Here is a 24,247-nt window from a genome sequence, read left to right on the forward strand (position 1 = left end):
CTACAACCAGTTGCTGCTTCATCCATTTTCAGTTGCCCATGGGGAGGGACTATGACTTCCATGCTTATATGGATAATGCAAGATCTGGCACAAATAAAGGAATGTAGTGACGCTCTGTTGCCATCTGTACTTGTCCTTTAAGTCATATCTGTATTGAGTAATTGAATGGAAATGAACATTATTTTCTGAATCTATCTGTTCAGCTATGCTTGTTTTCTTGTCCAACTAATACCAATCCTTTTCCCATTAAGGACAAAACTGTGTCAAGGAAAATATGGCTAGCTTTCTTGATTACAAAACTTTTAAACTCTCAAGGCTTTTGGTTAAAAAATCTTTACTCCATTACAAGGAACCATTGTCACTAATATCAGGCTTAATCCCAGCCATTTCTATGAGACCCTTTACTCTCCAGATGCTAATAAAACATCCGGTCCTGACGGAAGTGATCCACACAATACCGGTAAGTGTTTCTGGAATTACCTTCTTCCAACTGTTCAGTTTCATCTTCCCCTTGCTCATGCTCAGACTATCTGGTGACTGCTATTAATCTTCACCTGACTGAGAAATTGTACTTCCATTATTATAGAACAAGTGTTTTTTTTTGAACATTTTATTTATTGAACCATGACGCATATGTTAAAACATCCAATTAATGATTAAAGCAAAAAAACCCCATAAAATACATACATGATATTTTAAAGCTAATCCCCTACAAACCCCCACCCCCCTCTAACCTACCCCAAAAAGGAGAAAAAGAAAGAGGAGATCACATAACATCGACATGCATCAGTTAATTACCATGTTTTGGAGCAACACCACTACCGTGCGGGAAGGGCATTTAATAATTTAACCCCATATAATCCAAATACGGGATCCAAATTATATGTTATCTTTTCCAATGGAATACAAGACCTCAACTCCATATGCCATCTCTGAATACTCAAATCAATCTCATTTTTCCAAGTAATTGCCAAACAGTTTCTGGCCACAGCTAATGCCAATCTCAAAAAAGCGATTTGAAATCTATGTAATTTTAATTCTAAACTAATCCTCTTAATATTACCCAACAAAAATACCAAAGGATCTAATGGAAATTTCACTTTCAAAATAACTTCTAGAATTTCTTTAAGTTTATTCCAAAAAGGTTTCAGTTTCACATGACCAAGTATAATGTAAAGAACCTACATCCTTATGACACCTAAAACATAAATCAAAAGAAATAAAATTATATTTCCTTAATTTTTTCAGTTATATATAATTGATGAATAAAATTATAATGAAGCAATTGACACCTTACATTTACAATTATAGTCATACTATCCCTACATAAATTCATCCACTCCTCCTGAGAAATAAGTCTACCTAAATCTTTCTTCCATTTCAAGACAAGTGCTTTTATGATGGAATTTCTGGCCTCTATGGTTTTGGTTGCCACTTTGCTGACCTTTTTTGCCTAGAACTCGCTCTACTGTACAGTGATTAATTATTTTCCGTCATGGGAATGCCCCCGATATAAATTTTACATTTTGCATCTCCAAACATTTTACTGTCATTGCTGTCCATAGCTACCTAGTTAATTCTCTGATTATTGTCCATGTTTTGGTTGGGGAGTAATCCTTTTGACAATTTCCATTAACCTAGAGTGGCCTACAACAATCCTCTTTCCTTTGCCTTGTGCCTTCATTGTGCTAACAGCTGGCTCGGTTCATCATCCAGACCAGCACATGGTCTGATATCCTCTCTCTTCAAAGACATCCATTAAATGCTGACAACGAACATTCCTTGTCTGATTCCTCATTTCTTCAGTTCCCTCCAGCTACCTCAGCCCAGAAAATTGAAAGATGCCTGGGTGTGGAGGGGGGATATTTCAACCTCTATAGTTTACCATGAACTCTTCCATCCTTTCCACAAAACACAGAAAGCTTACACTGAATTCTTCTGCAATGCTTTGCTCATTGCTCCTGTGGCCACTATATCTGCATTTCTTATCCTGCTATTCTCACCAAAATGGGGATAAAACTGCTTTAATGCAACACCATGAGTCTTGTTCAGTGTCACTTCTAATGTCCCCACTGAGAAGTGTTTTCTTCGATTTTATTACTATGGTGGCTTCCACCATAGATCTCAGAGCTTCATTTTGACCTCTCAGATCAAAAGTGAAATTACATTGCAATTGCAGTGTGCTGCCCAATGAAGTTACAAATAATTCTGCAGACATGCGTTTTCATTGAAATCACTAACGCTAAAAATAACAGTGGTTTTGTTAACAGTGGTTTTGTTGATTCATACGCCAGTCATAAGTAGAGATGAAAGAAGAAAGTCTCCTGCTGCCTCAGATGTGGAGTATATATTTGAAAAATGTCTGAAATTGACTGGCTCTAGAATTGTGCTCGAGTCAGGTGTGAATATATGCAGAATCAACAAGATGCCTATCTCACTCAAGCTGTCCACTTTGGAAGTACATAGTGACAGTTTCACTCCATAATAATTATGGAGTGGGTTGAATAATATATCAAAATTCACTAATATTTTGACATTTACTGTAACAGAATAAACATGAGAGTTGATTTCTTTTTTTTAGTTGAATTCTTTCCAGTATCATCAATTTATTTAAGCAAGAAAAACATTTGCAAAGTGAAGTGTACAAGCCGATTATAGCATAGTCAGTGCGTAAAGTTCTAATTTAGGCTCAACTTGACTCAGATTTAAATACACAGCCTGCCTATTGATTTGAATAGATTCTTCACATCCTTCCTCTCCTCATTTTCATACAACATATATAACCCACAGTAGCCCAAGGGAATAAAAATGTACTACAAGTTGTGAAAAAAATTGACCTGTTTTAAGACAACAGAGAACAATTTGTAGATTTACTATTTACTGTACATTTGTCCGCCTATTAACATGCTGGCTCTGGTCACTGAAATGATTGAAGCAGGTGCCTATTTCAGATAACAGGTATCGATTGAATGCACAGGATGACTAACTAAATGGTGGCATGGTGGTACGTCAGTGCACTGACCAGCAACTCCCGGGCCCCACATCCAATTCTGACCATGGTAGCTGTTCTTGCAGAGTTTGTGGAATCTCCCTGTGACCATGTGGCTATGACTTTGGGTGGTCTTGTGTCCTCACTTATCCCATTAAGTTGTGCCGATAGCTTTATCGGCTGTTGAAAATGATCCCTTAGAGTAGACAAGTGGCAGAAAAGATCAGTGAGAGAAGTTAGTGAGTGTGTGAGAGGGAATAAATTTTGCAGAGCTGTAGGGGAATAAAGGATGTGGAATTGGATTGATGAGATACTCTACTGGTTAATGGATGGGCTAAATGCTTCCTGTGTTATAATATGTCTGAACGATTCCTGTTTTCACTTCAACATATAACTAATTTGAATGGTACCTTGAAGATTTTGACCATTTATACTGATGGCACAACTGAAGCAAACCCCAAATAAGATCAGACTCAGCAGGGGAGAAATTAATCCCATATCTCACAGTTCAATGGAACTAGAGGCAATTCATTAAGAGGCTGGAGATTCTGGAGGAGCAAAAGGCAGTCTGCTGGCAGAATTCAGCAGGTCGAACACACTGGGCTGGGGGTGGAGGTGGGGTCGAATTGCTGATGTTTTGGGTCGAGACTCTGCCTCAGCTCGAAATGTTGACAATTCTTCCCCCTTCCCCCTTGCCCTCCCACACCCAATGCAGCTTGAGCTTCCGAGTTCCTCCATTAGATTGTTTTGTGCTCATTTGTAAGGGCTTTGCTTCAGATGATCAAACATTAATGAGTGTCTCTGGTAGGAACAAGGTTCAAAGAAAATCTGACACTTGAGAAAGCCGCTGGAATGCACTGAACTCCCAATATTCCTTAACACAAACACAAATAAGCAAATGGGATATGAAAATATGTTCTTGCCTTTTAAGGTCAACACATTTTGATATTGGAATGACTTTGATAATAAATCTTCTATTTTCCTCTTCCTTTCCATCATTTGGATGGCATGGCGATACAGTAGTTGGAACTATTGCCTCACAGTTCCAGGGACATTGGTTCAGCCTCCTCACTGATTATCAACACAGGTGCATCCCAAGGGTGTGTGCTTAGCCCACTGCTCTACTCATTATACACCCATGACTGTGTGGCCAGGCACAATTCCAATGCCATCTACAATTTTGGTGACAACACCACAGTTGTCGGCAGAATCACAAGTGGCAACAAAGAGAGTACAGGAGGGAGATAGATCAACTCGTTGAATGGTTTAATGACAACATCCGTGTGCTCAATGTCAGCAAAACCAAGGAGATGAGTGTGGACTTCAGGAGGAAGTCAGGGGAACTTGACTTAGTCCTCAAGGGCTCAGTAGCGGAGAAGGTGAAGAACTTCAAATTCCTGGTGTCAACATCTCTGAGGATCTGTTCTGGAGCCTCCATGGTGATGCAATCACAAAGAAGGCTCACCAGCAGCTATACTTTGTGAGGTGCCTGAGGAGATTTGTTATGTCATCAAAGACTCTCGTAATCTTCTACAGGTGTACCCTGGACAGCAATCTGCCTGGTACGGTGGCACCAACTCTCAGGGTTGTTAACTCGATCTGTGACATCACAGGCACCAGACATCACTTCATCGAGGTCATCTACATGAGGTGGTGTCTGAAAAAAAGCAGCCCCTATCCTCAAGGACCCTCACCATCCAGGCCATGCCCTCTTCACTCTGCTACCACTGGGGAAAAAGTACAGGAGCCTAAAGACGAGTACTTAATGGGATGAGGACAGCTTCTTCCCCACTGCCATCAGATTCCTGAATAACCAATGAACCAAAGACCCTGCTTTATTTTTGTGCACTATTATTTTTAATTTTTACATTGTAATGTTGTAAGATGGTTATAATATGATGCTGCCACAAAACACCAAATTTCATGACTTGTTCGTGACAATAAATCCTGATTCTGATTCAGTCCAGTTGAGTTTGCGCTTTCTCATGTGACTTCACATTCTAAAGATGTGCCATATGCTAAATTAGCTGCTGTAAAATTATCCCCTTGTGCACACCCCAAAGTGACAAAAGAAGCTGAGATGAGCATATGAGAGAGAATAAGGTTCGTGCAGTGGCTAGCACAATGCTATTACAGTGCCAGCGATCACTGTCTGTGAGGAGTTTGTACATTCTCCATCCACGTGGGTTTTCTCCAGGTGCTCCTTTCTCCTCCCACATTCCAAAGATTTATGGGTTAGTAGGTTAATTAATCACATGGGTGTAATTGGCCAGCATGGGCTTGTGGGCAAGAAGGGCCAGTTACCATTCTATAACTCCAAAAAAAATGTTGTAGGGAAATAAGGAGCAGGGGAATCGGATTGACAGGATTGCTCTGTTAAGAGCCAAATAGGTTAAGTGGTCTCCAGCTGTGCTGTGGTAAATATGTAATTATTTAATCACTGGAACATGGAACACCTTAAAAATTCAATTAATTTAGGAAAGCGCTCTGAAGAATTCTCTTCTAACCCTTGACCAGAACCAAGCAATATGAGAATTTATTCTGCTTCCTTTCGGAATGGGAGTGCAAAGATCACTGGTGAATCCTATTTACAGCTGCCCTCTGGCTGAGTTAATGTCTCTTGAAACTCCACAGACCTGATCTCAAAGATGAATCTTCCATGATAAAAGCTTTGCAGGCACTGTGAAGTAGTGGCAAACTCTGCTACCTTTAGCTGAAGATACCAAATCATTTAATGTTGAATCTTGATTCCAACACTTCTGTTTCCCAAACTGGATGAATATAAACATCTTCAGATATAAACCAACATGAACTACAAAAAGACAGATCAAAAATGTGAAAGTCAGACAACTTCAAATTTCGTCAGAAATAAAAGATATATCAGTCAACCATCAAATGTAGAGATATCAAAACTTCACATTGTAAATCAACTGAAAGAATCATTTATCCCAAAGCAAAGCACTGAGAAATCAGGTTTATATTTATCACTGCCAAATCTCGACAGAATGCTTCACACACTTGCCAAGACAAATTCTGTTATGGAGGGATTGGAGGGATAGCTGACAACAAATCATTTAATTGCTACATGAGAACATGAACGTAAGAAATGAAAGCAAAAATAAGCTACTCTGCCATTCAATAACACCATTTTAACTCATTGCCACTTCTCAACATTAACTATGAGCCTTCAATCCCTTAATATGTAAAAATCTGACAATCTCTATCTAGAATATACTCGGCAACTGGTCCTTAGTAGCTCCCTCAACTGGAGAATTCTAAAGATACCAAACCCTCTGGGGGAAAAAAAAATTCTTCTCACCAGTCCCCTATTTTGAGATGGTGATTCTTGGTTCTAGACATGCCAGCAAGGGAAACATCAGCTGTGCATTTAATCCTGTCCAGCTTCATACAAACTTTATCCATTTGATTAAGGTCAGCTCTCATTCTCCTAAACTTAAGAGAGTATGGGCCCAGTCTGCTTAGTTTCTGCTTGTATGACAAATGTACTTTACAATGAATCAACCGATGAACTTTGAATCCATTAAACAAGAATGTCCTTTCTTTGGTAGACATGCACACATTGCTCCCGGTGTGATCACATTTAGTTGGAGCAAATCCTCTCCACCTTTGTACTCAAAAGCCTTGACCTCATATACTGGATGTATATTACTGTCTCTTAAGAAACAATTTCATCTTTTCAAAAAGTTGTTTGAGTGATTAAATGACAATGAATCTGGTCTTTATGTTAAAAGCAAGATTTTATTTTCAGTTGACTCTGTTTAATTATTAAAACACGATGGAAAAAATACCAATTAGTTGAGCATCTATCATTCACTATGGAGGAGTTTCTCTTCTGCAAAAATAAAGGAAACTTTTTTTTTGTTTCACAAGGGCAAAGAAATGCTTCCACCTCGTTCAACACTGCTCAAAGTTGAATTATATCAATGAATCAAAATTCTCAGTGGAAAGAGATGCCATTTTCTCATATACAGTACATATATGAAATGTGTGTGTGTGTGTGTGTGTGTGTGTGTGTGCGTGCGCGCGCACTATAAACATGCACACACATACATATATCTTTCTTTGGCTTGGCTTCACGGACGAAGATTTATGGAGGGGGTAAATGTCCACGTCAGCTGCAGGCTCGTTTGTGGCTGACAAGTCCGATGCGGGACAGGCAGACACGGTTGCAGGGGAAAATTGGTTGGTTGGGGTTGGGTGTTGGGTTTTTCCTCCTTTGCCTTTTGTCAGTGAGGTGGGCTCTGCGGTCTTCTTCAAAGGAGGTTGCTGCCCGCCAAACTGTGAGGCGCCAAGATGCACGGTTTGAGGCGATATCAGCCCACTGGCGGTGGTCAATGTGGCAGGCACCAAGAGATTTCTTTAGGCAGTCCTTGTACCTTTTCTTTGGTGCACCTCTGTCACAGTGGCCAGTGGAGAGCTCGCCATATAACACGATCTTGGGAAGGCGATGGTCCTCCATTCTGGAGACGTGACCCACCCAGCGCAGCTGGATCTTCAGCAGCGTGGACTCGATGCTGTCGACCTCTGCCATCTGCCTATTTGGCCCATCAGACCATTGTTGGCTCCCAGTGCTCCCATCAGCCCCATTCCCCACATCTTTCCTTGTAACCTGTTCATTCTTGAATGCCCATCCTTATTTTGCCTGCACCAGAGGTCAGAGTGGAAGCTGGTTGCTGATTGTGTCGGAGGTTTGGATCAGGAGTTCGGGATGCTGATGGTTTGGGCTGAAGTCTGTGTGGTTGCAGAGTCTGCAGAAGTGGTGGAAGCAAATCCATGGACACTCAGAGACTTGGGGGGGGGGGGGGCAGGGGAATTCTCCTTTGCTTCTCTTTCTTTGACTGTAATAGGCACTGGGCAATTCCTGCCAATGGTGTATCTTTGACTAACTCACAGTAGACTAATGTCAATTTTGTGTAATATTACATCTATTTTATTACATGACAATAAAGGAATCTTGAACATAGCTTAATATGCCAGTGCAGGTTTGTGACAAAATGGAATTGTATCACAGCAACATCAGTCATGAACATATTATTGCATACAAATGAAACATGACTGTGTTACTGTACTTGGAACTAGAACTGTGTACTTGGAACAAAGCCATGTTGAAATAGCGAACTTCAGCAAGATCATATCTGGTCAGTGGGTTAACTGCCACAAAGTCAACATTAATATCCAGTTTCTTTTCCTTCCTACCCTCACATTTGGTTACTTTTTTCACAGGAAGTGAATAAACCATGGTAACATAATCCCATTACTGTCATCACATTGTCCAACTATTTGACAGGCCTAATAAGTACCCCACAGAACGAGTCACCAGTTCTGTAGCTAAGATAAACTGCATCCATCTTTTGTTGCACCTCTGCCAAAACACTTAGCCCCTAATCTCTTTTATAGGCTGCTTGTCCAATTTTAATCCAATAACCCATAAAGAATATTTCAAGTGAGCTGAACATCAAACTCCACACCTAGTCTGTCACCAAGTCGAGAAGCAGACATCTCCAAGTTTTCCGTACAACACACAAAATGCTGGAGCAATTCAGCAGGTTATGTAGCATCTGGAGGAAGTAAAGAGTAACCAACATTTCAGGTCGGAACGCTGCGTCAATCCATGAGCATAAAGCTGGCAGGTCCCTGAAAAAAAAGGTGGGAGGAGTTGGGGGTAGCAAGGGGGAGGGGGGGAGGGATGGAGGGAGGAAAGGAAAGGGCCTACCTACCTGCTTTTTGCTCATGCCTCGATGAAGGGCTCAGGCACAAAATGTTGGTTATCCTTTACATCCTGCAGATGTTCTGTGACCTGCTTAGTTTCTCCAGCACCCTTGTGAAAATCATGGCATCTGCAGGCTTTCCTGTTTGCCTCCAAGTTCTGGCCCAACTCCAGCTCTACCTCTATTAGACCAGCTCCACCTCTATTAGACCAGCTCCGCACCCTGCATTATGCCCTGCTCTCCTGTCATTACTAATCTGTGTCTGAACACAATCTGCTGGAGGGATGAAGCGGGTCCAAGTGGCACGAGTAGAAGCAAAAGCAAAAGAATAGTTAATGTTTTTAGCCAAAACCCTTTGTCGAGCTAGTCGAGGCTACCTGTCTCAATGAAGGGTTTCTTTTACTCCCACTGATGCAGCTTGACCTGCTGAATCACTCCAGCAGAGTGTGTTAGCTTCAGATTCCAGCAATCTGCGGTGCCTTGTCCATTTCCAGATTACCAGCAAGTGACTTCTATCATGGACAGCTAAGATGAAAAATTAAAGTATATAATAGGCAAGGATTGGTTTCAATCCACTCCTGCTCACAATGGCTATAAACTTTACAAATCAGGATTAGTTTCTTGTTTTAAATCCATTCAAGAAGTTTTAAGTTTATCTTACAAAATATCCCTGACAGTGTCAGATACCATCCAATAAAATTAAAAATATTTTAAAGCCATGAAATCTATCAATAATTAATATGAGCATAAATACATTCAGGACTACTAGAATGCAAATCAAACTGTGAGATTAAATTACTCCAGAATGGGATTTTATCTGTATCAGACCAAGGTTGGCATGATCAATAATGAACCTTTTGGACACACCAACTGTCACAACAGCTGCTATTTGTCCTGTTTTTCAAACATTAAACTACCAATATCAATATATTACTTTTATTATAAACTTCACATTGAGTTTAGCACAATGAGAAAAAAAATTATAGCTCATTAATTTAAAGCTACTCCTACTTGTAAAATAGTCCACATAAAATAGCAATAAAAGATCTTTAGCATCTGTTGGTGTTAAAATTCATCTGAGCAATGCCAGACAATCAAATGCTGCAGGAACAAAAGTTACATTGTGGTGAAGCTGACAATTTTTTTTAAATTTAGAGAGATACAGCGTGGTAACAGGGCTTTGTGGCCCACAGGTTCAAGATGCACAATTACATCCATGTCACCAATTAACCGACTTATCTTTGTGTCTTTTGAACGTGGAAGGAAACCAAAGCATCCAGAAGAAACCCACGTGATCACTGGAGAACATACACATTTCTCACAGATAGTGCCAGATTTAAACCTGTTAATAGCTTAAGGCAAGTCATTCATAACATATGAACTTTTCAGTGTAAAACTTTTATGCCAATTACAGCCAATTGACCTCCACTCCCAGAACGTTTTGAACGGTGGGAGGAAACTGGAGCACTTGGAGGAAACCCACGTGGACACGGGGAGAGCATACAAACTCCTTACAGACGGCACAGGGTTCAATCCCTGGTCCTGGTCGCTGGCGCTGTTACAGCAGTGTCCTAACCTCTATGCTCACCATGCTGCTATGCATCAAGTTTTTGCAGCAAGTTATAGTCAAGCTCATCAGAATAATACACACCTGCCATGAAATATGATTAGATTAGATTAATAATACTGAATAAAATCTAATTAAAATGACAAGAGATTTAAAACCTCTTTCATCCAAAGCACAATGAAACAGCTCTGTGGGGACATCATTGACCTGAATTGATAACTCTGTTTTGCTCTCTTAAGATTTCTGCTCGCCTGCTGTTTTTATAACATTTTCCAATTCCCTTTAACATTTCAAATCTATTGATTTTGAATGCTTTCCTGCAATACCATAGCACATTTTAATGGTTTATGCAGTTGAGCGTTGGGTCTCACCATTTTATTAACCATAGGCACTTGAAAATTAGAAAGCCAGAATTTCTTGAGAACTAGAGGACATGGGTTCAGAATGAAAGGGGAAATGGAATGTGGAAGATCTGCCAGCTGAAGTGGTGAATGTGGGCTAAATTTTGACATTTAAGAAAAACATTGGATATGTTCAAGAGTGGATATGGAGGACAGAGTGCAGATCATCGGAACTAGGTAGAATAATAGTTTGGCACAGACTAAATGAGCCTGTTTCTGTGCTATGGTATTCTATAGTTCTATGGTTTAGTATATGAATGATGTGAAGAGAAGTATTGGATGGTCACTCCCACTCCACAAGTTGATACACTTCTAATTTCAATGTGAGTTTGATCTTTTAGCCTCCCTAAAGGTCACAAACATGCATGTAAGTGGAAATTAGGTCAACAGTCTTGGAAGTGAAGCATGCAAGACATGTAAGTGACATGGAGCAAGATAAACAAGACATTTCTGACATCAAGTTCAAAATTCCATCTACTTCGTTTTAACTAGAAGCAACTCTTGGAACATGTTTGGGAGATCGCTTTGCTGAGCGCCTACACTCTGTCCAGATCAGTGTCAGGGGATCTCCCAGTGGCCAACCCTTTCAAGTCTGCGCCCCACTCCCATGTTCGCATGTCTTCCCATGGTCTCATGTACCATCCCACCAAGACCACCCGTAAATTGGAGGAACAACACTTGATTATCTATCTGGGCATTTTCCCACAGGATGGCATTAACATGGACCTCCAGTTTCTGCAAGCTTACTCTCCATTCTCCCTCCCTTCCCCTTTGTCATTTTTCCTTCAGCTCTCCACCCCCCTTCCCTCTCCATTCACAGAGCCTTCCCTCCTCCCCCTGCTTGCTGCTGTGCCGTCCCTCCCTTATCCATCTATTACATCCTGCCTTTGGCATCATGCTCCTCCCCCTAACCCCACCCCCCCATTTTGTTCAGGACCCTATCAACATTTTTCCATACCTTGATGAAGGACTCAAGCCCGAAACATTGTTTATGTATCTTTATCTTTGCTACATAAAGGACACTGCTTGTCCAGCTCAATTTCTCCAGCATTGTGTTTTTTCTTCGACCATGATGTCTGCAAACTTTCATGTTTTACTCCTTGGAATATTGTTTGGCTTTTCACTGAGATCATTCTGAATGGCCGAATCTATCAAAATATTCTCCCCAATTTACAGTGAGAGGTTATGAACAGCTCGTTTGGATTTCCAACAGGAAACCCTTTGTTTCCACTATAAAAATGAGGAAGTATTGAAGAATGAAGTGAAGGAGGAAGCATGAACACAAAGGTCATTCAGATTTCTGATGAGATGCTCTCTGTCAGGGAAATGTGCTTTATTTAAGAAGCAACAGGAAATCCATGCTACCCTGTGTTATGACGACCTGTGATTGGAATGGTCTCCCATGATAATTGAACCTCATGACGGTGTTGTTGGCAATGTTCAGTGATGATGTTGTTGCACTATTTCAAAGAGCCAAGCCTGATAGATTCTCTATTGACCAAAAGGCCATCTGGACGTGCAATTTTTAGACAGTTGATAGTTTAATTGTTGAGAAGGGGACAGCGATACAATCAACAACTTTCATACCACTTAGCAGACTTCAATTGCTAACTCTCTTATTAGTTAAAGCATCCTCTTGTTCAATGTCTAAAAGACATGTGTCAACTGTAAAATATAAACAAGATTTGGGATTCAATACAAGAGACAAGATTCACTGGCTGTTATGATGCATTTGTCCTTCAGAATGTTGCCCCCACCATCACCAGCCCAACTCTTCAAGATCATCATCTGATTGGATGGGTTGAGAATGATAAGCACCTGTTCGGTAGACACTGACAGGAACATTAGAGTCTTAAAGGGGTGTTTTCATGACCACATAGATCACTGAAGTACTCTTTATGTTCTGTGTGCCACAAGTAATTTTGCCATTCAATCAGGCTGAATAGGGAAACTTCTGGGGAGGTGATGTTGATGACGTTAAAAGGTTAAATGGTGGTGTAATGATCAATTTACTGGACAAATAGTTATGGATCTGAAACATTGAGATTGAATCCCATCATAGCAGCTAAGAAGTTTAAACATGAACAACCTTGAAATTACCAGATTGTTTAAAAAAACCCAATGCTTTGTTAATGTTCTTCAGGAAAGGAAATCTGTTGTCTTTCCCAAGTTTGACCCATGTGTGACAGCAGGGCCACTAATCTGGTTTACTCTTAACTACCCTATAAGATGACAAGTCATTCAGTTCAATTGGGAACAGGCAATTAAAAAGCAGCTTGTCAGCAGTGTTTTCCCCTTGTTAATGAATAAAAAAGACAGAAATGTTACAACGATAATCACACCAGGAACTCCCTAGTAATTCCTATTAAGAGGCATCAAGATACAATTTAATAGTAAGTGACCACCACCAGTGGGCTGATATCGCCTCCAACCGTGCATCTTGGCGCCTCACAGTTCGGCGGGCAGCAACCTGCTTTGAAGAAGACCGCAGAGCCCACCTCACTGACAAAAGACAAAGGAGAAAAAACCCAACACCCAACCACAACCAACCAATTTTCCCTTGCAACCGTGCCTGCCTGTCCTGCATTGGACTTGTCAGTCACCAACGAGCCTCCAGCAGACATGGACATACCCCTCCATAAATCTTCGTCTGCGAAACAAAGCCAAAGAAAAGACATGGAATAGGAAAGTTTACGATGAGGTAATTTGCTCCTCCTGCTCCCACAACAGGCTATCACTTGTAGTGTTAGTTCCATTAGGTTCAGGCTACATCTTGCCATCTTTACCTGTCTAAAGCGCTGAGTACAAGTTTGTTCAGATGTAAGATGAGTGAATTAAGTAATCAATATAGATCTCCATGATCTCTCAATACAATAGGTCTAATAGCCCATCTTCAGTTATCCAAAAGAAGAGGAAGAGGTTTTGTAGTCTTCTGTTGGGCCAAATGGCAACAAATTGCAAGATGGTGGGATATTGACTCTTAAACTAACTAAATTAGTTTGAAAAGTTGAATGGTGCCTGCGAATGAGGCATTGCTGAGGCAATGTGTGACCAGTGAACTTGTTCTCTTGCTCACAGCTGAACAATGAGTAGGTGTACCTTGGCTTGCAGAGTACATTATGGAGGAGCCCTCATTCTCTGGAAGGCCAGCCCGCCCCATTCTGACTAAAGAAATCATCTAAATCATGGGACTGAAGGGGGTTGGGTGCAGTGGAGTTCATTGCTTTTGCTGGATGGGCATCAAGGAGGCAGAATTTTGGCAGTCTCTTGGGGGAGGGGAGTGAGCTGACAGATCAAAGGGGTTGATGATGGTTATCAGGTGGCAGATCATTGGGAGGTTTGGAGTTGTGTGAGGGTCACAGTTGAGGATTGCACTGGTTTGTGAACAGGGAAGTTGGCTGAGGTTAATGGGAGTGGGGATAAAGGTTCCAAGGGAACCTCAAAAAAGCACACGGGGCCTCCAGAAGCATATACCCTTGACTATGAAGCAGGTGATAAGCCTTGATGCGCTGTGTTTTAGATGCATTAGGACCATTCTAATATGTGGGTTTCTCTGTCCACGCTTCAGAAGCAGAAAGGACCTGAAATGAAATCTGCAGACCAATGAATCTGCTGTGAGTCTGAGAGTCTCCTATCGTATTTCTAAATTGCAATTGAATCATGCAATAAGCCAGAAAGTACATTGCAGTGGTTTGGAAATCTAATTCACACTAAAGTTTGGAGCGATGGAATGGGAAAATGTACAGTTGTGTTCCCCTCGAGAAAATTACTTGTAATGTAAGGAAAAAATATGATATATTTTTACAAATTTGGTGCCTGAATCTAAAAAAGATTACATTTTAAATTTTTTGGATTTCTAAATGCTCTTTTAGTATCTAAGACCTGCGTGGAACCCCAGAAGGATGAAATAGATACGAATTTTAGACTAGATGGATTTTAACACTTCCAGCTGTCCATTTTTATTCTTATTCCTTTCTTTCTTTCTCTTTTTTTGCTGTTCTAACACTTTACTATGTACCTTTTTTTTCTTCATCTTGGGACTGTAGGGGAAGGTGGTGTTGGGTATTATCATCATGTATTTGATACTCAACATATATTTGTATTTTGAAATATATTTGAATGCATGTACAGTTAAAATTTTTTAAACAAAATATTCAAAAAACCAGTCAACTGAAGCAACGCACAAGAGACAATTTCTGTGCATTCCTGCATTATGTCTGTCGAACTGTAACTGAACTGTTAACAGGCACACAAATGACCTGAATCCACAAATCCTGGAGCTATGGCTGCTCAGGGGCCATACGTCTGCATTGAATTGTGGGTGGTCCAGAGGGTTGAATAATGCAGGCTACTGCTAAATTTGCATCATTTTTAAATGATGCAGGTATGTGGCTCAATAGAATACCTTTAACCCAACATAAATAACTCTTAAAAAAAAATCCCAGAAAGTTTACAGCAAAATTCCAACCAGAGTCCATGAAAGGTTGCACGTATGGCCATTTCAATTATACTTTTCCCAAGGATTGTAGTACAGAATGGTGAGCTGACTGCAAGCATTTTACCCAATTGCAGTCTACACCTCACTGAAGTGCAGGGCTAAAAGCAAAGGCAGGAAAGATTGAATGATCTCTGAGTGGTGAGGAGGAGACGTCGCACCCTTGCACTGGTGTCTCTCGTCCCTGCTGCTTGTGTTTATCATACATATCGTGATGAAGGTCACTGTCACAATGTTGATTTTTGGGATGCAATCTGCTCAAGTGCTGGTTAATCCAAGGAAAATATACACTGAATTTCATGGCTTTACAGGTTAACTTCACTACCCTGCTCCTTCTTTCTCTCCATGTCCCTCAAACCCTTCAGCCATAAGGGCCACATCCAACTCCCTTTTGAATGTACCTAATGACTTTGACAACTCACTGTGGCATGTTCACAACTCTGAGTAAAAATGTTTCTCCTCATCTCGGTCCCAAATGGCTTAGCCCTATCCTTAGGTTGTTCTAGACTTCGCGCCCCTACACGGTCAGAATTTTATACGCCTTTCTCATTCTTTTCAATCCCAATGAATATAACCCTAGATACATCAGTAATGCCATCCCAGAAATCAGTCTGGTGAACCTTCACTACATTCAATAACAAGAATGTCTTTCCTCAGAAAACTAGACACCAATACTCAAGGTGCAGCCTCACCAAGGTTCCATACAACTGCAGTAAGACCAGCCTCCCTTTATAAACAAAACCTTTCGCTATCAGGCCAGTATGCCATTTGTTTCTTTCATCACTTGCTCCACCTGCATCCCAGTCTTCAATGAATGATGCACCATGACACAGTTGGAACCAAGGGGTTGTAATCATGGAAAATATGCCTATGTACTATTCATTATGTATTCATTAATCCATTACTATGTAACAATTTACTATTTACTTCAATTATACTGTTTAAGGGAAATATTAATGCAATTAAGTAACAGCCACAGTATGTAGAAAAGTTGGCTGATTATAGTATGTGTAGATATGCTGCCTCCAAATACAAAGAGAGAAAATACTTTCATCCCCAAGGTTATACTGCTAATTGTAAAGCACACATGGGAGAAAAAGGATAGCAGATAGGAGAAATTAGACAGGATTAGGTTGGAGGAACCATAGGGACAGTGATTTATTCTGAAACAGGCCAGTAACAGGAAGATAAGTGTATAGCAAGGATAAGTGATAAGAGTACCATGACTGAGAATGTCAGAGACAAATAAAATGGATAAACCAATTTAGTAGGAATGATAAGTTATCCTTATCATGGGAGGTGTTGATTAGAACCAAGAACAAAGAAATAATTAGAAATATCTGGGGTATGAATTGACTTCTGATCAAAACAACAGGATGCTCTGGCCTTGGGAATTAAGATAGGAGGTCTACACCCTAGATAATTGCAGAGCAGGAAATTGCTTGAGATAAATCTTATGCAAGGAGTCTATCAAAGAAAGCCAACCAACTCTTAGTCAATGTAACAAGGTTGATCTATATAAACAGAAGAGACTGGACAGTAGGAGTCAGTCTTGGGCAATAGCTCATCGAGCAGGTGACCTATGAACTAACGACTGAACCAGAGCTCTGTTAAGCTTTATTCTTGAGCTATGTAATAAACTGATTGTGAAACCGAATACCATCACTTCATTCCATGAGCACGCTGGACTCAGACGACACATAGACCAAATTGAGGGGAGGGTAAAGCCAGAGTCTGACAACACCCATCTAACATTACACCTCCCCATTCCCTAATTTGTCATCATTCAATAATAACTTGCTTAAAATTTCTGTCATTTGATCATATCCCTCTGTTGCCTCACTGATCATTTGAATCTCTTGGTCCTTAAACCTTTATGGTCTTCATGTTCCATAAGTACAACACTGGTTTTCAATATGCCACCATGGATAGCAGTGACTTCACCTATCCAGACTTAATACACTGGAAATCCATCCCTGCCTCTCTCTCTAATGTTTTACCGCATTCCTGAAATCATATCTCTTTTCCAAAGTTATTGGCTACCTGACCTCATTACTTCAATGTTGAATTTGGTGTTATTGTTGAACCTTTCCAGTCTTGCACCCTTGGGACCTGACTGGTGCCAGGCCATAGACTATCTGCACCACAGAGACTGCTCTTGATCATCTTCCTCTGATCAGAGTACTTTTTAAGTGCAGGCATTTAAGTACACTCTCCACGTCATGTCATCTGAATTTCTTTGAGTCAGAAATGTTGTTGGGTGATATTGCTATCAGCTGAGATAGCAGAAGTTGCACAGATAACTCAATCAGCTATATTTTAGTCCAGATCTTAGCCAACTTTAGATTTTAGTTCAATCTTAATTAGAATTAGTTAATTAGATCAGATCTGTAATGTAGATTCAAAACATGGTAGGGTGCTGGGTTATGTGAATTACCAGACTACATATTGTTGGAATAAAGAGTTTCAACCAATGCCTTTAAGTGATGCTAAAGGTGCTACTTAAATGCAAATCATTATATTTAGCATCTCCATCCAAAGTGAATGAGATGGCAGATAATATCATTATAGTTAGTCCAACATGGTCCTGCTTTGGATTCACAGATATTCAGGATGCCATATGGATGCAGGTCTCAGCCAGGTAGATGGCTGTCTTGATTCGATTTAAACCACCGAAAACAATGGTCTTTGCAAACGTGGGTGGGGGCAATAGTTTCACGGCCAATGTCAATTCCAATCCACCATTGCGCCAAAATGAGGACAGAAACCAGCATCACCTCCTGTGTGATGACAGAAGGCATACGTGCCCCGGAGGATGAGACATCTGTTAGTGGCCCTGTGCCACCTATCCATTCTATGTTGCAATCACTCACTGGAAAAGTTGATGCATCGCCTTCCTCCTGTAGCCATGGTTACAAACTACAGTGACAAAAACAACCAGCTGAACACATGCTGAAAAGGAGCATGTGAGCCTTAGTGGTAGAAGTACCAAATGCAGGGAAGTGTCTCAATTACCTGCTGTCCAGTGCACAATCCGTGGATTTTGTCAAGATCACAGAAAAACACAGAGATGACTTTTTTGTGTGCATCAACAATGTGAAAGACATTATAAGCAGTTCTTCAGTAATGTTCATGGTTGCGCTAATATTCCAAACGTTGCACAACCTGATTGCATGTTATCAGATATGCCTCAGGGCACAAGTTTTAATGCAAGGTTTGACCTCGCACAAATATCCTACCAAAATGCTGAAGTCCCTCATCCCACAGACTTATTTTGGAATTCAAAGTTCACAAGTTGCAAAGCAAACCACGTGCTTGTAACTTCACTGGTCAGGAAAAAAAATGCCGCAGCATCCATGTCGTCAACATCCCATCAGGTATCCTGGTTTAAGTGCTAACAAAATGCTGCCACTCAGTCCTGAGCATAAACTCAATACTTTCATTTGGAGATGTATTTCTGGTCTGTTAGCTGTGAAGAACCTTCAACAAAACTTAGAATTATTGTCAGAGTACATACATGACATCACATACAGCCCTGAGATTCTTTTTTCCTGTGGGCCAGGCAGAATTTCTACTTATCTGTAGTGCAAAAAACTATACTCAAGAAAAGATGTGTACAAAAGAGAGAAATGTAAACAAAGAAAGAAATGTAAACAAACTGACTGTTCCCCGGATGAGCCCCCATAAAATATTATGAGGCCAGAGGACCCCAAAAACCAGCAGCAATAGATATGCACCACAACACAGGGTTACTTAAACAAATGTAATTTTTTAATTATAATTGAACAAGAAAACAGAATTAAACCTTCACTTATTACTTAACCTACTGAATTACCCCTCTAATACTAAACGCAGGTGTGTGTAATGTATATTTAAGATTATAAAAGTTCTTTGGATCACAGTCTAATCTCACTGGTTGCAGGCAATTCTTGTACTGTGCACTTTTGTTAGCATTATATTAGCATTAACAAAGTTCACCAGGCTTTAGTGTTTAACAGGCAAATGGTCACCACTCAGGAGGGTTCTTGCTGCTTTTCAGAGAGAAATTCCTTTTCCAGGACATCCACAACTGATTCCTTCTTGCTGATGAAACTTGCCCCCTTCAGGGTTCCCCAGATGATCCTCTTTCTTTCAGGTCACCTTTCAGACCACCAGTCTTTTCCTTTGACCAGGCAGTCTTCCAAAGTTTGCCAGTTTGTCCCTCTGGAACTGATTTCTGTGTCTCTCCTCTCTGTTTCACTCCCTCCCTCTCTGAGAGCAAAACTTCTGCCTGCCTGCGAAAATCACATGCTCTCCCAGGCAAGCTGTATTCTGTAACTTTGTTGCTCTCTTTGCAAAAGGCATTCTGCAAAAGTCCTGCAAAAATTCTGTGTTTTAAAATGTGTTTGTGTGCAAGCTTCTCCAGCAATTTCCCCCAAGCCACCTCGAAATACTTTGTCACAAATACAGAAAATAAATATTCAATTTAAATAATGTTCAAACTAAGGGTCTTTAAATGAATCCCGATTGAACTTGTTTAGGAGACTGATGGTAAAGGGTAGCAACTGTTCCTGAACCTCGTGATACAAGTCTTGAGGCATCTATACCTCTTTACTGATGGCAGCAGCGAAAACAGAGCTTGATCTGGGTGGTGTGGATCTTTGATGATTGCTGCTACTCTCCAGTGGCAGCTTTCCATGTAGGTTTTCTCAATGGTAGGCAGAGTATTGCCTGTGATATACTGGGCTATGTCCACTACCTTCTGCAGGACCCTCTGCTCAGAGGCTTTGGTGTCCCCATACCAGACTGTGATGCAGCTACTACAGATTTGTCGGTTTGCCAAGGTTTTTAACATCATACCAAACCTCCGCAAACTCCTGAGGAAGTCGAGGCGCTGATGTGCTTTCTTCATAACATCAAGTATCCTTTTGATTAAACCATCAAAACCATTTCAGAACATTGTTACTAAAGCAGGGACAGTACTGCTAACCAAAATCTGGGGCTGAAGCATCTCTGGGGCAAAACTATATATCGTTATTACACTGCCAACATCAAATAGTTCAGGTTTAATGGTCTTTTCCAGGGATAATTGTGGTATTATATGGTCTTTTGGTGCCATGATGAAAGGACAGGTTCTTGGGGTTAACAAGTTAATTGCAATCTTATTGGCAGAAACTGGGGGTGGGGGGGGGGGGGGGAGAGGAGGCGAAAGAAAGACAGAAACCTGTGTTTGGAAGGAAAGAATTTTTTAAAAATCAAGTAATAGGTTCTTAGTTGAAAATGGCTACTGGAACAATGTGCTTCTCCAGGCACTGATCTGATACCGATGGCTACAAGAGGACTTCCTGCTACCTGGTCTTGTCAAGTCCTGGTAGCCCCAGTGCACCTCTAACCAACATGAGGGGGAACAGTGATCTTTTCCACTGTTTTAATAGTTTCCTTTAATCAAAACTGCAAGATAGAAGAGCCCTGAAATTCAAGCTGCTCCAACTTTATTCAAAATGTCCAAGTGTATATTTTATATCACTTATAGAAATGCTAAGAATATTTAGTACACCGGTTAGCTAATGAGCAAGTAACTTTTCAGCTTAGCAGTTTATTATCTTCACTTTCACAATCAGAACTTAATGTCTAACCTGGCCCCCTCATCGAACCGCCATCCTAAAGACTGAGTATCCCCAAATAATGAGAAAAGAACAAAAAGGACCAATTATATTCACAAGGCAAGAGAAAAAAAAAAGTAGTCTTAATGTTCTCACAGTCCATCTGTGACTTTGAGTGTTCAATGATGTGAATATTTCCTGTTGTCCTGACACCCCCTTAATCGCCAGGGCATGGCAAACTATGGAGGAACCAGGACTTTAAAAAAAATTAATTTAATTGTCTTTTTGCCCATGTCTAATTGCCCTTGTTAGGATGGCTGTGAGCCATTTTCTTAAACTGCTGCAGTCCTTGAATAAAGATACTCCCATGCTGCTCTTGGAGATTGAGTTCCAGGATCTTGATCCAAGGCAGGTTGTTAGTCGAAGATAACGCACAGGAGGCAGCGATCCCAACATGGTGGTGCCATTGTCCTACTTGGCATAGGCCATGGTTATGGAGATGTTGTTAATGAAGCCATGGCAAAAGAACATCAGTCATTTTGGAGATGGTTCATAATGCTAGTGGGGAGTCTTGGTGGTAGAGAGAAAGAGTGCTCAGGGTTGTGAACCTAAATGAGTTCTTTTGACGAATAAGGGAACAGTATTTTTTTTTCATAATCTTATTTTCCATCATGTGACTTGCTACATGAAATGCCAATTCAATTCTTTGGAATCAAGGATTATTCAATTCATAGATGAAAGAATGGACACTTGTTAAGTCTGTGCATCTGCTGTAACATCTGTGGACAAGTCTTCATAGGGGTAAGTCCCACTGGGATAAATCTCGCAGCTGGTTTTGGAGAATTTGTGGATGGGGACAACAGAAGAAGCTTGTTTTACAAGGATCTTGAATAGTTGGTGCTGAGCTGAGGTCACAGACCAGCATTGTCATCGAGTTGTAGAGTTGTTCAGCCCACCCATGTCCCTGAGGCTTCAGAATGTGAGAATATTTTCACCATCAGGTGAGTCAGAGATGGTAACTGAAGGGAATGATCCACCATCCAATGCCCTGAAAGAACTTTCTACAATGAATATGTACAGCATCCAAGATGTAGTCACTGGTGAACAAAAATTATCTTTGCACAAATTTTAAAATAGATACCAGAGGTGATGAGCATTATATTCTATTGAAATTTTGGTGCCTTCTGTCTACAAAATGAGCCATTTAACATTTTATTGGCATTGATGATTTTATCAACAAATTAAACAAGCAAGAAGCACGTGAAATTGTCATTGATTCCTTGGCTTTGTGGTTTCCATTTAGAAATGCATTAAATCTGCATGGGAAATTCATGTAAAGAAGAGCACAAAGAATGGAATTGTCTGTCGAGAGAACTAGGGATTGACAAGCCCTGGTTTAGGCCTAAGTAAAGACATCTAGCATATTTCTTTAATTACAGTTTTTCCTGCCACTTTTGTTCAGTTGCTATCTCTTACTGTAGATGTTTATTATTCCTCTATTGTGTTACCCACCCCAGCCCCCTTCTCTACCCGCTGTCCTATTGGAGAATATCATCACTTGAACAGTATTTCAGGAGTTGACCTGACCTACAGAAAATCTTAACCTTCCTTTTAGCATTATTATTATTCTCATTTTATCGATGAGAATTACTGCATCTCTGAACAGCTGCATCATAACTCAGAGGAGGGTATCCTTTGTTGCCCCAAAGGAAATGTGGGGAATTGTGCTAAGCTCTGAAATATAGGACTGCTGCTTCTTATTGAGTCCAGCTGGGTAATGACAAAAGGGAGTTCTTCCTGTTATGCAACACCCACCGTTTGAATGGATAGAAGAGTGTGCAAGTAAGGCACCAATAACATTGGAAATCATAGCAAAACTGGCTTGTTCATTTTGTTATGCTTACCCAGCATAAATATTGATCAAATACTAGAAGCAAAAAAACATATATTAATTTACTGAGTATTATATTAATACAAAATACTGATCTCAGAAATTATTTGTTTAAAATACATTTTGTTTGGCACATGGATAGGAAAGTTTTAAAGGTGTACAGGCTGAATGCAGCAAATAGGATCAGGTTTGCTCGACAACTTGGTTGCATGGACAAGATGGGCCAAAGGGCCTATTTTCATACTGTTAAGCTCTTTTTCAAACTCATTGATACATAAAAAAATCCCAACTGAAGTTGCCAATTAAATTATTGAGATATGTAAATCACTCGATACTAAAATGGAATGATGGACTCTTTCCAGTGGCCTGTGTGAAACAATCACATTTATTACACCGGGATAAGATAATTAAATTGTCAAATATTTGCTGCGCATCTAATGACCTACCAATTGGTTTGGTATCTGGTATTTATTCACTTTTATTGTGTTCATAACATTAATGCACAATAGATTTCCAACGATTACCTTCTGTACATATTCTCAACAAAAAATCTGGACCATGATTATAAGCTAAATAGCGACACTTGCACGTTTATGACAATAAAGAGGGACAATGGCTGGGGTTGAGATTCTGCAAAATCTTGCAATACTTCGAAACTATGACCTCTTACCTGTTTGCCTGGGATCCTCCCTCCTCTCCCCTGCTTCCCCCCTTTCCAAACTTTTTCATTCAGGCATCCACCTGGTTTTTGCTCATACCTTGACGAAGGGCTCAGGCCTGAAACATTCGTTACCCTTTACTTCTTACAGATCTGCGTGACCTGCTGAATTTCTCCAGCACCTCTGCAGGATTGCCTGGCATTTTGATTCGTGGAGGAGAGCAACTTAAAGGTGTTTTTGTGTGCTGTTCCCTTTCATCAAAGAGCTCTGAATCTGGTCTTTGGTGGATATAGCAGTTATTTCGTTGTTTTCATTCAGGATATGGTGCAGTAAAGAATGAATACTAAAATTTAAAAAAAATTCTTGTCTGCCCTGCGATAGATGTTTGAGGAACCATGAAATAGTCAAGTTACTATTTTGAGATATGATGTGTTAAATAATTTAATTATTCAAGCCAGCATATGACACAATGAAGAGAATGTTTCTTATTCATTGCAGAGATATCTCTCTTCAGATTATCAGATGTACATGTCAGCCTCACATGGCAGTGCTCCCATTAAATAATTTCCTGGTTTTGCTTGGCTAATGATCAGTGGCCACAGGTAAATGAAAAGCCATTACCTTACAAGGTCTATGACTCGTTCTCTCGGAGCTGTGTTAACAGGTTCATCGTTTATCTTTATTATTTGGTCTCCCGGTATCAGGTTGCCTTCAGAGGGCCCACCTGGAAGAAAAAAAATTAAATGTGACATTAGCCTAATGTAAACTTCATGCGTGAATAAAAGCTGAAGCAGGAGTATTATTCACTGGTTGCGAAAATAGCACCTTGCCAATATACCGTCGCTAAAATTAAGTCAGCTCTGCATTTCCCTGCTCTTACTCTTGGTATTTTGCAATTTTTGATACTCATTTCACTAGCCAGAGATATCAAGCA

General features: G+C 40.4%; 1 protein-coding gene across 1 annotated transcript in view; it reads right to left on the reverse strand.

Annotated features, from left to right (window-relative positions):
* Positions 1-24,247, reverse strand: part of LOC138738862 (FERM and PDZ domain-containing protein 4-like) — a 391,286-nt gene that overhangs the window by 108,778 nt on the left and 258,261 nt on the right. Inside the window, exon 4 of the mRNA XM_069889976.1 lies at positions 23,935-24,037. Within this exon, the coding sequence (XP_069746077.1) occupies positions 23,935-24,037 (103 nt within the window). The remainder of the gene's footprint in view (positions 1-23,934; positions 24,038-24,247) is intronic.

The sequence above is a fragment of the Narcine bancroftii genome, chromosome 7 (genome assembly GCF_036971445.1).
Source record: "Narcine bancroftii isolate sNarBan1 chromosome 7, sNarBan1.hap1, whole genome shotgun sequence".
NCBI lineage: Eukaryota > Metazoa > Chordata > Chondrichthyes > Torpediniformes > Narcinidae > Narcine > Narcine bancroftii.